The 14,315-nt window shown below is 36.8% G+C and overlaps 1 protein-coding gene across 1 annotated transcript in view; it reads left to right on the forward strand.

Moving 5' to 3' along the window:
* KCTD8 (potassium channel tetramerization domain containing 8) overlaps nt 1–11,235 on the forward strand; it is a 252,702-nt gene extending 241,467 nt beyond the window's left edge. The window contains exon 2 of the mRNA XM_019413052.2: nt 9,852–11,235. Within this exon, the coding sequence (XP_019268597.2) occupies nt 9,852–10,312 (461 nt within the window). The 3' untranslated portion in view covers nt 10,313–11,235. The remainder of the gene's footprint in view (nt 1–9,851) is intronic.
* Nucleotides 11,236–14,315: the final 3,080 nt, after the last annotated feature.

The raw sequence follows: 14,315 nt of genomic DNA on the forward strand, positions 1-14,315 counted from the left end.
GCACGAAGCTGCCTCCATAATAGGCACACTTTTATGAATCTCAAAGTGAAAAGAGGTGGCACTCACATTAAATAGTATGGCAGCTACAAAATGTTACATCTCACTGACCATTGTTAGAAGTACTTGAAAGTACTTACTGGCAGGCAGACACTCAAGATCTGAAGAGATCTGACAAATAAAAATCCCCTCAACTGTGACTTTCTGTCTGCAATTGCTACTGCTTCTAGAATCCAAGAGTATTACCCTTTTTTTTTTTTTTTGCCCCATCACAACCTCTTCTTTCCCTGTTGTTGTCAAGAGTTTTTTCTCAAGCCTGAGGCAGCTGTTTAGTATTTATAATAGGCAATGATAATTTACAGCCAGCATGGTTTTATGTTCACATAAATGTGTTATACACAGCACATCCTAAGTGTACCCCCAGCCTATATTTACAGAGCGCCTTTCTTTCCCCTCCCAGGGCCATCAGATGCGTTGTAGATACAACCTCTCATTAATCCTTGCCAAGCACCGTGTAGGTGTTATGATCCACAGTTTATGGATGTGGAATAAGCAAAAGTAGGCTTGTGTTCACAAATGTGAAAAACAGATAAATTATCCCTCTTATACAGAATGTGACTGTGCAAAGGGAGGTCATTAGAAGGTGACCACCTAGGCAGGTGGAAAAACACTCCGATAATATCAATTAATAAGGATTGACATATTTGGAAGTGGGAACCTGGAAATAGACAGGTTCTTAATGACAGGGTCCAAGATAAGTGTGAGCATCTTAATGGAGGGTTTTTTGGGTGGGGGTGGAATTTAAGGGGAATTTATTTATTTATTTATTTATTTAAACACAAAAATAATGAATGTGCCATAGAATTCTAGCTCCCATGAGTGAAATGTGGAGGGATGTTTTAAACGTAGACCTCTTACAAGTTGTCTGTAACCATTTCGCATGTGATAGAGCTTCCAAAGGGGCAAGTGAATATTTAGATGCAAGAATCCAGTGCAATCACATAAGTGATGTGGAATTCTTCTGCAGAGAAAAGGAGATAGATTTTCCTCATTATTTATGGTTCCAAAATTATTTCTTTTTAATAATCTCAAAGGAATAATATAGGAACCTTCCCAAAGGAAGATTTTTGAATAATTGGAGAGACTATAAGGTCCATCTTATAACTCACTGCCAAAGGCTCATCTCCTTTGTTTTTTGCTCGTTTTTGTTACACCTGGTAAGCTTAGTTATACTTGATAAGCTTAGTTATCTTTTTTAGTTAAAAGAAAACAGAAAAAAAAGGAAGCTCTTGGGGAATAAAATAAGTCCCTGTGTGTTTAGACATTCTTTTGTAGGTAATTCTAATTTCATTTAACTCAATTCTATAAAGAGTTACTGAATTGGTATGAGCCCAGTCATGGGGTAGTGCTTCAGGAATTTCTGTTACTAATGTAACAGAAATATACTATAGTGTATTCAGTACACTATAGTGACTAATGTAGTTTGTATGTGTGTATTTGTGTGTGTGTGTGTGTGTGTATGTGCGTGTGCATGTGTTGTGGGGCAGAACACAGGGATGAAAGTTAAAATTAGCATAGAAGGGATTATTATTTAAGACAAAATAGGCTCAGTACTTTGAGATAGATTCAAACAAAGTGCTCAGGGTCATTAAGAGAGCAAGAGATTATATCCAAATGTGAGAATGGAAGGTTTTATGCTGAAAACACCATTTGGAGCAGGTTCTGAAAGGTATGGAGCAAGGAAGGAATACAGTCCAGTCGAGGGGAGGAGGAAAACCGACATGAATTAAGCAAGGCGTTTACCAGAAACAACAAGTATATTTTGGCTACTATATGGGGAGCAATACAAGATGGGCGGGGATAATCATGTGGGTCACACTGAGGACAATCCTCAATGTCAAACTGCGGTATTCAAGTTTCGTTCTGTCTGCAGAATGAGCCATTTAGAAGGTTTTGTACAAGTGAGATACTTGATGAAATTAGACTTCAGGAATATTTATTCAGCAATGGTGCAAAAAGGGTTTGAAGTGGGACCAAAGTGACATCAGAGAACTGGTTAAGAGACACAGTAAGAAGTGATGAGAAACTTGTTATAAGTTGTGGAAATGGGAGCAGAAAGGAAGGAATTGATTCAGGAGCCACTGTAAGGGTAGAATTAACAGGACCTGGAAGTAATGGGAAATAAAAAATGAATCCATTGGGTAGCCAAAGGTGACCTGGGGTGTCATCTAGGAGGACGCAGATGTGTAAAATGGAAGGCAATAAGACCACTTTTGAAAACCTCCTCAAGTATATGTTCAATTAAACATATATTTTCTCCCACTTTTTTTTCCTAATGCTACATTACATTTACTTACTTTATTAGCACATTTGGTGCCATGACAAAACAAATCAGTTCCTGAACTGAGTGATATAAGGAAACAGAAGATACAGTCCCTGCCCTCATGGAAACTATAACCATTTTGAGAAAGAGAGGACACCATTGGGATAGATATTTGTATGGGGTGGATGGGAGCTTTCTTAACACTTGATGGTCATCTTGGTGAACATTTAGGAACCTAAAAGAAACTGAATGCTCAATTGGTAATGAATGATATAGTAAGGAGTAGATACTGTAGAAATTCAGGGAGGTGAAGATCAGTTTATTAATTTGCTCAAGCAATTACTCTGATTGAGGCTTCATAATAGGCTAGAGAGGTAGTTTCTACCTTTAAGGCGTTTACAATTTAGGACCGGGAGACATACTGTAAATAAATAAGTACAGTACAAAGTTAACAGGTACAGGATGGATCAGAAGAATGGACTAGTGACTAATCACGTCAAGATGTAAAAAGGAATAATGCAGTGTGTTTATCTTTTCACACATAGTGGACAGTAGAGTAGAGATAGTAGAGACTATAGACAGTAGAGACTATAGAAAACATAAAGAAGAGTTTAATTTTTCTCATGTAGAAACTAGTTTTTATTTTTTCAAATAGCCCTTTACTCTAAGATGAACCCATCTCCTATGTGAACTCTAAATTTCAATGAAGTGTGAGAATTTAACTGATGAATGAAAACTAATGCCCACTCCTTAGATCACTCCAATCACAATTTAATGCTACTCCCTCCTCCTGTCCTAGTCAAACTTCAGAAACAGCTGAATTACTGTCACCCTAAGCCTGACCTGTGTGTGTGTGTGTGTGTGTGTGTGTGTCCTTCCTCTTGTAACTAACACTATGCCTGGCACACGGTAGGTGTTCAACAAATGTTTAGCAAATCAAAATGGAGTTTTTTCCCTTTTGATTCAACCGCTTCATACTTAGAGACATGTGGTGCTAATATTTCAGATGGATTGTTTCATTCTGTTCAAGTGCCACATAACCATCCGCACACCATTGGATTTAGTACTACTAAAGGGTAATTTCCCTTCTGGGAATTGTGCCTGTTGCAGATATAATTTACATATTCTGTCTTTTTTATCATCACTAGGCAGGTAAAGAGATTAAAATAAAAGGTTTTTTCAAGTGTGCAGTTGTACACATAGACTGCCTTTGGAAATGCCTGTGTATTCCAAGAAAAAATATGGAATCCCTCTTACTGAACATGCCCATGCCCAGAACTACCCAGAAATCACTTGTCTTTTTTGAAGATGAAAATATTAACATTTAATTTCTGTACTACACTAGCCACCCAAATGACTTAGACAAGCTGTAATTTCTGCCCTTTCGTATCAGTGCAATAAAATTCAGTGGAATTAATTGAAAGCCCTATTTCGCCCTATGTTACAATTTTGGCCCATTGTGATACTTTCAATTTATTTTATTTTGTTTAATGTGATGTTTTTACTACTGCCTTTAATTCACACATCTTAATAAAAGAGAGCTTTTGTGCTTTATTTTCTCAAATAAATTCCTTTTCAGACATGAAAATTTAATACTTCATAGCCTCTCAGACCTATTGTGGAGAACATCACAGCGGATTGCTTCAACATGAAGTATCTCCTTTCTGATTATAGCCCTGTGACTAGGTATTACTATATTCTTATTTAATTTTTACCAGACACAAAACTGAGGCCTAAAGAAGCCGGAAGACACCTGCACTTTATGTGTTCGTAGGTAGCCTGTGTAAAGCCAGAATTCGAGTGGAAGTATGTGGGTTCTTCTCTTAGCTCTCTCAATATTCAGATAAACAAATAGACCATGCTATGGCCAAATAGCATGGGTTGTTTTTGCTAGTCGTAGTAATTAACATTTTGGGCATTTATACATGCCAGGCCCCTCCTAAATGCTTTACATGTGTTAGCTCATTTAATCCTTGCCACATCTCCGAGAAGTTTAAATGTAAGGAAGCAGAGGCCCAAAGAAACTCACCCAAGGAAGTCACACCTGGTAAGCTGTTGAACTAGGATGTGAGCCCCGCCAGTCTGCACTGTGTTGCTTTACATGTTATTCTCACTGCTGTGTTTCCACGACAGGAACAGAGTTAATGAAACAAACAAACAGCAACAACAACAAAACACTGATGATGTCTTCTAAACTATACTTCCTATCAGTAAACTTAGAGAAAGTTATCCTTGAACCCTGTACTGCTGTGAAGTGCTTTAGGGGAAATTGAATTTGCTTCCACATTTTAAGAGGTAATTTTTATTAATGGTAACTCTTTAGTGTTTGTTATATATTAAAATCTGATTAGAATTTTATTGCCTGGAAAATCCCTTCCTATTCATTACATAATTTAGAATTACTGAAATTTATACCATAAAGGATCTTAGACATTTTAACCAACAAAAATCAGATTTTGGAGAGGTTACATGATGGACACAAAATACTTTCTTAGAGTAGCTTAGCCAAGCTCAAACACAGACCTTCCAGGCCTTTCCCACATTGAAAAAAAATGTGAGTGTAATAAATGAAGATAATGTGTGTGTGTGTGTATGTGTGTGCATGTTGTACACTAACTGTTCCTTAAAAAATAAGGAAAAATTGAAAAATAATAATTGTGGAGAGGCATGCATGACCTAGTTAGCTGACTTGCAGGTCTCCTAGGTAAGTCTGTCATTACCACTGAAAGATGATCAACTCCTAGATGAAAATCCTAGTCTATTTAATGTGAAATAGCCAAATGAAAAGATTTATCCAAATACTTTTTGGAAAGTTTCTAGGTATACATATGTAATGTATACTTATAAATAATTAACTCCTTTTAAAGATTAAATCCTCAATAAGTAAAAGATTGGCTTATTCATTGATTTGTTGCTTATTCTAATAATTACTGGTGAACTTATTTATGTGATGGGAGAAAGCCCACCAAATCATGTTTCATTTTCTTTTCTTAAACTAAATCCAATGCGTGCTTTAAGTCAGGACCAAAATGCTTTTAAGAAGGTCATTTAGGTATATGTTTTATTTTATTACTAGTGGAAGAGACACAGAGAAGTTTCTGAGACATATGCTGTTCCCATATATGCAGGACTTAGTGCTATTTAAATTATTTTTCATCTTGTACTTAAAGTATTTCATGTGGCTTTGGATCATTGAATGGAATGATATAAAATAAAAGTTTTAAATTATTCCTGGAAGTCTACAATTAGCAGGCATTCCCAAGAAAAACTAAGAAACTTGGGGCATTTGGGTGGCTCAGTCGGTTGAGTGTCCGACTTCAGCTCAGGTCATGAACTCACAGTCCATGAGTTCAAGCCCCGTGTCAGGCTCTGTGCTGATAGCTCAGAGCCTGGAGCCTGCTTCAGATTCTGTGTCTCCCTCTCTCTCTGCCCCTCCCCCATTTGTGCTCTTTCTGTCAAAAATAAGCAAACATTAAAAAAAAGAAAACTAAGCAACTAAAGTAAATCATTATTTCCTCTTAATTTATTTAAATTTTCTTAAACGTCATGTCATAAAAAACCCATAAATCATTGTTATTTTATCTTAGCCCCAATTTGAATCCACTAAGTTATCAGTAATTACTTAAAGTATGCTTAATCAAATAGCAATAATAATACATAATATGTTATGCATTATCAAAAACTCTGACATCAATTAAAAGGAGTCTATTTGTTACTCGCATTGATTATACAGAGAACTGTTATAGTATTCTGTACATTCAAAAGTGTGGACAAAATAAAGTTAAGCCCTTTTCTTTAAGTCATAATATAAACATCTGAGCCACTTTGGTCTGCTGATGTGAGCCCACATTACCTAAAGATAGCTTGTGAAACGGAAGGAATGAAAAACACAAGTGTATATTTGTTTCTGGTTAATACCTGTACCTATTCTAAGTTCTTAAAAAAAGAAAAAAAGAAGCTCCTAAGATAAATTCAGGTTCCCACTTCCTTCTTTTCAGAGTTTAAAATCTATAGTGGGAGATACTCTAAAGTGTCCATGCATTTCAAACACTTAATGTTATAAAATATCATAAAATAGACTTCGAACTTCACCAGAGCACCTACTATGAACTTCCTCTAGATCCAAACACAGTGCCTGGAATATAGTGGTAACTCAGTACAACTCCATTGACCAAACTGATTAATGCCTTCTTTAAAGAAGTCTTCCTGGATGTTCTGTCTTATACTACAAGAGCAATTCATTTGCAACATACATACATATATTGTATCTGCTGTATTGTGGGGTTTCTATATGTGTCTGTGTGTGTATTGGAAAGACAGGGAGGAAGCTTATTTCCATGAATAAATTGCAATGCCATTAGGCATAATAATTGTTTGTAATTTATTTAGCTAACACTTGGACTTTATGTAACTCTGTACCCTCCCTAGCATATGTCTTTCAGCATCTTCCTTCCAGTGAATCAAAATGGAATGAAGCATTTGCTCTGGTGGTACCTACTACCCTTTCTCTGTCCTGTTTTCCACTCTGATGTTACTACTTTTCTGCTTTGGTATCTTTATCAAATGGTCTATTCCCCTGCCTCTTAACAGAAAATGATTTCTCATCATTCAATTGTCCTTAGATATAAATTGGTTTTCCCAGGCATTTGCAGTTAATCCTTTAGTCATTATTGGGAATGAAATCATAGATTCTTCTGTAGGGATTTCAGGTTGAAGTAATGAAGGAGATTGACAGAAAGGGTAAAGAGCATTTATTTATATCCTATTTTGGAGTAGCCTAGTGGCCATCATGCTAGTTTGAGGTCACACTCACCCATAAAGATAATTATATAAATAGACTCTGCACCTCCCCCACCATCCAGAGCTCCTTCAGCAAACTCGAAATCTCCTGCAATGGCCTGGAAATCAATGATACACTCTCGTTGTTGAGATTTATTGCACTACACCCTTTTGTAGGGTATTTCAATTAATCTCAAAATAACCCTATGAGGAAAGTACTACTACCCCATTTTACAAATAAGAAAATTGAGGCTTAGCAGAGCTATGTATCTTGTTCAAGGCCACAGGACTATTTTCCAGAGAACTAGAATTTGATTCCAGGTCACTAGGACTTTAAACCCATATCCTTTTCAGTATTATTGCCACTAAAATCTGATGTCACTAAAATACTGATCCTATAAATAATGCTGGAAAAGATGGTTAGTTCCGGTGTGGGTCTAATAGTCAGGGTCCCAGAAGAAAGAGAAGGGATATCCTATTGGGTAATTTTAGGAACGTTAATTACTGACAGTTTACAACAGAGTGCCAATACCCTCATGTCGATTACAGTGGACATGGTTAACGCTTGTCGACCTGAAGATGTGAACCTCTGTTTAATAGAATATGGAAATAGGAGTGGCAGAGGGAGGGAGAGAGGGGGAACGTGGAGAGAGTTGCTAGACAGGGCTATGCCTCTTAGTCCAGGGGGCAGCCAGGTCAGAGAAATCTTGGGGGTGGGATGGGGTGAGGGCATGGTCTTGCCACTCTTTGTCACTGGCTGAATTCGACTGAACGCCAGAAGGCAAGGGAGTCTGAGGACATAGTTTGTGCCCATCAGCCACTAAGGACAGAGGAGTGTTCAGAATGAACCTGAATAAGGCAACAAGGAATGCTACAAGTGTATCTCCTCTGTCCCCATCCCTCAGATCCACTCCCATTCTCTCTTAGCATAAAAGAAAACGACAGAGGCTTAAAAAACAACTGCTTGTTTTTGTGTTCTTTAATTCATGGTTGCAACGTTCTTGAAATGTATTAGTATGCTTTCTTAGTAAGCCTTCATGAGCATCAGCATTTCTTATAATTTTACTGTATTGCAAACGAAGTATGAAATATTAGTTAAGACATTCCCTCAAATAGGTACATATGCTTTAAGGGTTTCTGTTTGTTTGCTTTTGGTTATGTCAATTGAGATATAGTTTACCTACCAAAAGACACCCATTTTAGTTATATAATTCTATCAGCTTTCATAAATGCCTACAGTCCTATAACACTACAATCAAGGTATAGAGTTTTTCCATCATTCCAAAAAGTTCTTAAGTATTTTAAATCTTTAATCCTACCCAACTCAAACTTCATCCACTCAAATGCTCAGTATCTCCTTTTGTTTCTTCTGATTTTAAATGGGAAAATTGGCAATGACACCCAATAGCATGTTGCCCATAGTACATGCTTTTATGAAGAGTATTTTTTTCATTAAAGTTGGTTTGTTTCCTCACTTTTCTGAGTAGTATAAAGTATTCATACTGCTTATGAACTCATTTAATTATAGTAGAATGTGGAAAGGTTCATAATTTTGGCTACAGGTTGAAATCACCTGGATCTATTAAATGGCCCGATGGCCATTAAACTAGGGTGCCATCTCATTAAACTAGGACGTCTGGTGTTGAGACCAAGGCATCAATAATCTAAGCTTTCCAGGTAATTCCATATGTGGCCCAGGTTGAGACCCTATGAATTAGACCAATTGTTCTCAATTCTGTAGAATCGTCTGGGCAGTTTTGCTTAAAAACACTGATGCCTTTCCCCACTCCCCATTCTGATTTATATAATGTGTTTACAAAAGTTGACTACAAGAGAAAAATAAGATTTGAATAACCTAGTTTTCAGTGGTTGGGCTTTAGTTAATCAAGGTTTTATTATAGTTCTGGGTATTTGGTAGTGTTCAGTAAATGTTAAATGGAGGTCCTAATCTCACAGCAGAATCAAAAAGAATAAGATATGCTCCCACTTGAAAATAAACCGTTTGTGTGTTTGAAATAATTATCTTGGCAAACTATCACTTTCTGAAAATTGTCCTCCTAGGTAATTTACCTCAAATGATAAGCCTTGTATTTTAAGAAAATACTATATTTCTGCTGGATTTTTCACTGTAATAATAGACACCTATATATCTTACATCACTTTCATAACCCTCTTCAAGGAAATACTGGAAACGAGATTAAGAGACTGAGGATAAGATTTAAACCAGTCTCCCACTTGGAAACATAAACAATGCTGTTGGACCTCTGGCCTCAAGAAAACGGCTACTTTGTAAAATAGAGCAATGGTACTTTCTGCTTTTATAGTGGCAAAATATATACACAAAAGACTCCTAGCCCAATAATTAGAACCGAAATGAACAAAGTGTCTAATGAAACAGGTATGGGACTAACAAAATATTTACATATGATATCTGGTTGGATTTCAGGATCTAGTAACTACAATAACAAAAATCATTTTAGTATAAAGTTATTGATGATCTATTCTGGCAGAAATACTTAAGAAAACCTCCCACACTTGATTGTATAAATAATTAACCAGGATGCTGCATGTTTCAAGGTGCATTACTAGACCTAGGTGTTGTATTCAATCCCTCAAATATAAACGGATACAACATAGAACATTTTTTTAAGATAAATATTCTTGGTTTAAAATTTTAAAAATATAAAGTTATTTAATTTAACCTTCCCGCTTCTTATTTAGTTGTTCTACTTTTTCTTTTTTCTCATTTTAGGACCACCTCAGAAGATAGTGTCACCTAAACAAGAACATGAAGATAGGAAACATGACAAAGTCACAGATAAAGGCAGTGAAAGTGGGACTTCCTGTAATGAGCTCTCCACTTCCAGCTGTGACAGCCACTCAGAGGCGAGCACTCCCCAGGACAACCCACCCAGTGCCCAGCAGGCGACAGCTCACCAGCCCAACACCTTAACATTGGATCGCCCTTCCAAAAAAGCACCTGTGCAATGGATGCCCCCACCCGACAAACGCAGAAACAGTGAACTCTTTCAGACACTCATCAGCAAGTCCCGGGAAACAAATCTGTCCAAAAAGAAAGTCTGTGAGAAGCTAAGTGTGGAAGAAGAAATGAAAAAGTGTATTCAGGATTTTAAAAAAATCCACATTCCAGATTATTTTCCAGAGCGCAAACGCCAGTGGCAATCTGAACTGTTGCAGAAGTACGGGTTATAGTAATAGTCACATTCCTGCAGTATTTCAATGACATTCGATGTCCACTACGGTGTCACCACCTGACTATATCCTAACAATGGTCAGTGTGATTCTTGCTGCTCTTCCTTTTTGTGAACAGTGGATGTGGGACAGTATTTTCTTTCATTCTTTTTCGTTGTTGTTGTTGTTTTTAGAAGTATGATTTTGAAAAGAGAAAATAAATAAATAAATAAATAAATAAATAAATAAATAAATGTTTAACCAAAATGGCATATCGGACTCAAACCATTTGCAAGAATGAAAGTAAAATGTGCATGATCCAGAAGCTTAGAATCTTGATTTTTGAACTGTGGTCAACTGGATATGTTTGTCATTTTGTAACTCACCGAAAACAAATCATCATATCACTCCAACTAAAATGACAATATGGATGAAGCAACATCAAGTAAAATGTTAGATGATGGTTTTGGGACCCAAATCCAAAACTGTTTAAATGTTAATGCAATAAAACAAGTATTATTTTTGCATGAACACAATGTTACAAATAAATCACATGACATAGGGAAGATCTGTTTGTTGCTTGGAAAGAAAATTACAAAAAAAATAAAGTAAAAAAAAATGTTTCAGGCAAAGCCTATAAATGTAAACTGTCTAAGAGATCGATTTTATTTGTCTGGATCTGTGACTTTTTGTGTATGTGTATGGTGTTCTGTATGTTAAGATGGTGTAAATATGCCTTATGCTGTTGTGTTATGGCACTGACATTCATCTATTAATGCTAGTCATGATTATTTCTGTGAAATGAGTCCTTACATCAGGCTGTGAAAATTGGTATAATAATGCTCTGAAAGATACTATTATCATGTTAATCAAAATAACTGAGGGAAATGGTAAAAAGCTTTATGTATTTATTAAAAAAAAGGAAATATATTGGAATTCCTTGATTTCTATTGACTCTTCTTTGAAAACACTCAGTTGTCACATTGTCTTCAATATTCCTTTAAAATCTCAAGCTGGAGAATGATTCGTTCAACCATGATGTTGACAGGTGAGAGTTTTAACATAAATCAAAAGGGAGTCCAATCCAGATAGCCCTGGGATTGATTAATAAACCCTTAGCCTGCAAGAGAAAAAGACTTCATCTAAGAATGCACCAAAATTTTATTTTAGCTGACAACCAGATTGAAAGCTTCCCCCAAAACAATTGGGAAGTTACCTCTTGCAAATTAAGAGACAAAAACGTTAATAGCGAGCTGAAAGGTCAGCCTGAATGACAAGTGATTTCTTTCTGATTGCATATGTGGAAATAAGCTTTCACAGTTTTTGCCTCACCATTTCTACGGAAAGAAATACATATCATGGAATTTTACTAAAGAATAGGATGAGAGATGGTAAAAATATCTTCAAGAATTATAGAGCTCATCTCCTCTGTGGTTAGTTTATACAAGCTGAGCAGCACTCGTGGTATCATTTCTTTAGTATAATATAGGGAGATAAGCATTACTGACTTCAAATTCTTTTATCTGCATACATTTTTTAATATAGCCTTAGGTTTCACACTTACTATTAAATAAAATATCATCTACAGTGGACTATTGAAGAAAACCCAGATATATGATTGACCTTGAATTACCTATAAGACTTTAGGGAGTTACTGACCAATTCTGCATTTTATTTTGGGAAGGTTGGGAGTCCTGCCATGGCTTGATGTAGCTGCAACATGCTGGTTAAATGAATAAGGCTTGGTGGTTAGGTTGCCACAGTTTAAAATTGTTTAAAGTTTATTTATTTTTGAGAGACCGAGAGAGTCAGAGCACAAGCAGGGGAAGGGCAGAGAGAGAGAGACGCAGAATCCGAAGCAGGTTCCAGGCTCTGAGCTCCAAGCTGTCAGCACAGAGCCTGATGCCAGGCTCAGACCCACAACCCATGAGATCATGACCTCAGCCAAAGCAGATGCTCAACTGACTGAGCCACCCAGGCACTCCTACACTGCCGCAGTTTAAAAGTCCCTCCTCTTATGACCTGTGTGATCTCAGGGATAACGGGGATGATATCATAGAGAAGACTTAACTGAGGTAATTGAAGAAAAGCATCACCACCACTCCTGGAGATCGAGGGAAAAGAAGTGGTGGTCTTTCTAGAACCCAGGAACCAAGGCTATCAGATGGGGAATGTAGAATAGAGAGGAATAAGTTGTCCAGTAAGAACTGTAAGCCACTAAAGAATCACAGTCACTTCTCAATGCCTCCCAAAACAAAAAGAGGGTGGGGGGGGGGGAATTATCCTGGCTTCCCACATTCCAATATCCCATCAATGTTCTCCATTGTTCCAATATAAGTGGAAGCCAGTTGGCAAAGGAGCATAGGAAATGTAATTTATAAAGGTAATCATCTTGCTATACAAAGCCCAGCAATGGAGGGCAGGGAATAGAGCTGAAAAACACCTTACACCCTGCTCTATTTTTTCCAAACATAGAACTTAAAATAGAATTGCAATGACAAGAACTTAGTAAATGTGGACTATTTCAGATCTTCTTATCTCTATGTCACAAGAGAAGTGATGACAGTAGGAATGTCTATCCTTTTAGTCCTTAGTAAATCAGAACCCATTTCAATAATAGTGTATTGAACACTTGCCATACACCAAGTTGCTCAAAGGTTAGCAACACATTCAAGAAATATGAATTGCCAGCTATTACCTTTGGGAAGAAACTTAATGGTCTGATTCTCCCAAACCATTGTGTTTTCTCCAGAGGCTAGAATCTGACTAGCCCCAGTTGGGGTTACAAGGGTATCAAGGAAGGCGGTTAGAATGGGGACACTTCCCTAAAGAAAAGGAGACTCCAGATTTAAAGATGAGTAGGGCTAAAATTGACGGGTAAATCTCCCTTAGCAAAGAATCAAGAGATAAAATCTGGAGAATCACCAAAAGCCCAAAGTGCTGGAAGCTGGTACTGAAGTTGAGTATTTATGGAGAATAAATGTATTTTGGAGCTCACATATATATTTTTTGAATATTTATGGAGTTCACATGGTATACTTTTCTTTGGTATAGACGCTCAACTTGTGACCTGATATCTTATTGTTGTTATTTTAAACAGAAATATATTGAATACTAAGATGAGAAAAGGAAATGAAAATTAATTGTGAGATTTTCAATTTTGGAAAAATGGACTAGACACACTTTTCCCTATTCTGCCCACTAAGTACAACTAAAAATCCTAGACATTATATACAAACACACTTAAGAGGCTCTGAAAGGCTGAGAGAAGAAGGAAGTCTAAGTAAGGGTATTGTGACCCAAAGAACAACAGGGTAATGAGTTTCCTGGGTTTTCTTTTTGCATCATATATCCCAGTCTTGGAGCTGAAAAAGCACCTAGTACCCCAGAAACAGTAACAGGTGCAGAAAACACACACACACACACACACACACACACACACACACACACACAATCCTGCTCTCTCTAGCCACAGTGCTAGGAAAAGTACAGTTTATCAACTTAGCAAAAGAGAAAACTTTTAGATAATAACTACTGTGCCTTTTCAGGTTGCAGATAAATTGACACAATTGCATTACACACCACGTTTTAAAAGACTTGTTTAGAGTAGTTTTAGGTTCACAGCAAAATTGAGAAGGTACAGAGATTTCCCCCACACCACTACTCTCATACATTCCTAGTCTCCTCCATTATCAACATCCTCCATCAGACTAGTACACCTGTTGCAACGAATGAACCTACATGGACACATCTGATCTTTTTCCTACATTGCTTTTCCCTTTCCAGATTTTGTACAGTCAGACTTGTACAGTACATAGACTTTTCAGATTAGCTTATTTAAGTTAGTAATATGCATTTAAGTTTCCTCCATGTCTTTTTGACTTGATAGCTCTTTTCTTTTCAGTGCTGAATTAATTATATTCCATTGTCCGGATGTCCTACAGTTTATCCATTCACCTACTGAAGGACAACATGGTCGCTTCCAAGTTATGGGAACTATGAATAAAACTGCTGTAAACTTCCA

Source organism: Panthera pardus, unplaced genomic scaffold (assembly GCF_024362965.1).
Source record: "Panthera pardus isolate Hobbes unplaced genomic scaffold, ASM2436296v1 HiC_scaffold_13, whole genome shotgun sequence".
Lineage (NCBI taxonomy): Eukaryota > Metazoa > Chordata > Mammalia > Carnivora > Felidae > Panthera > Panthera pardus.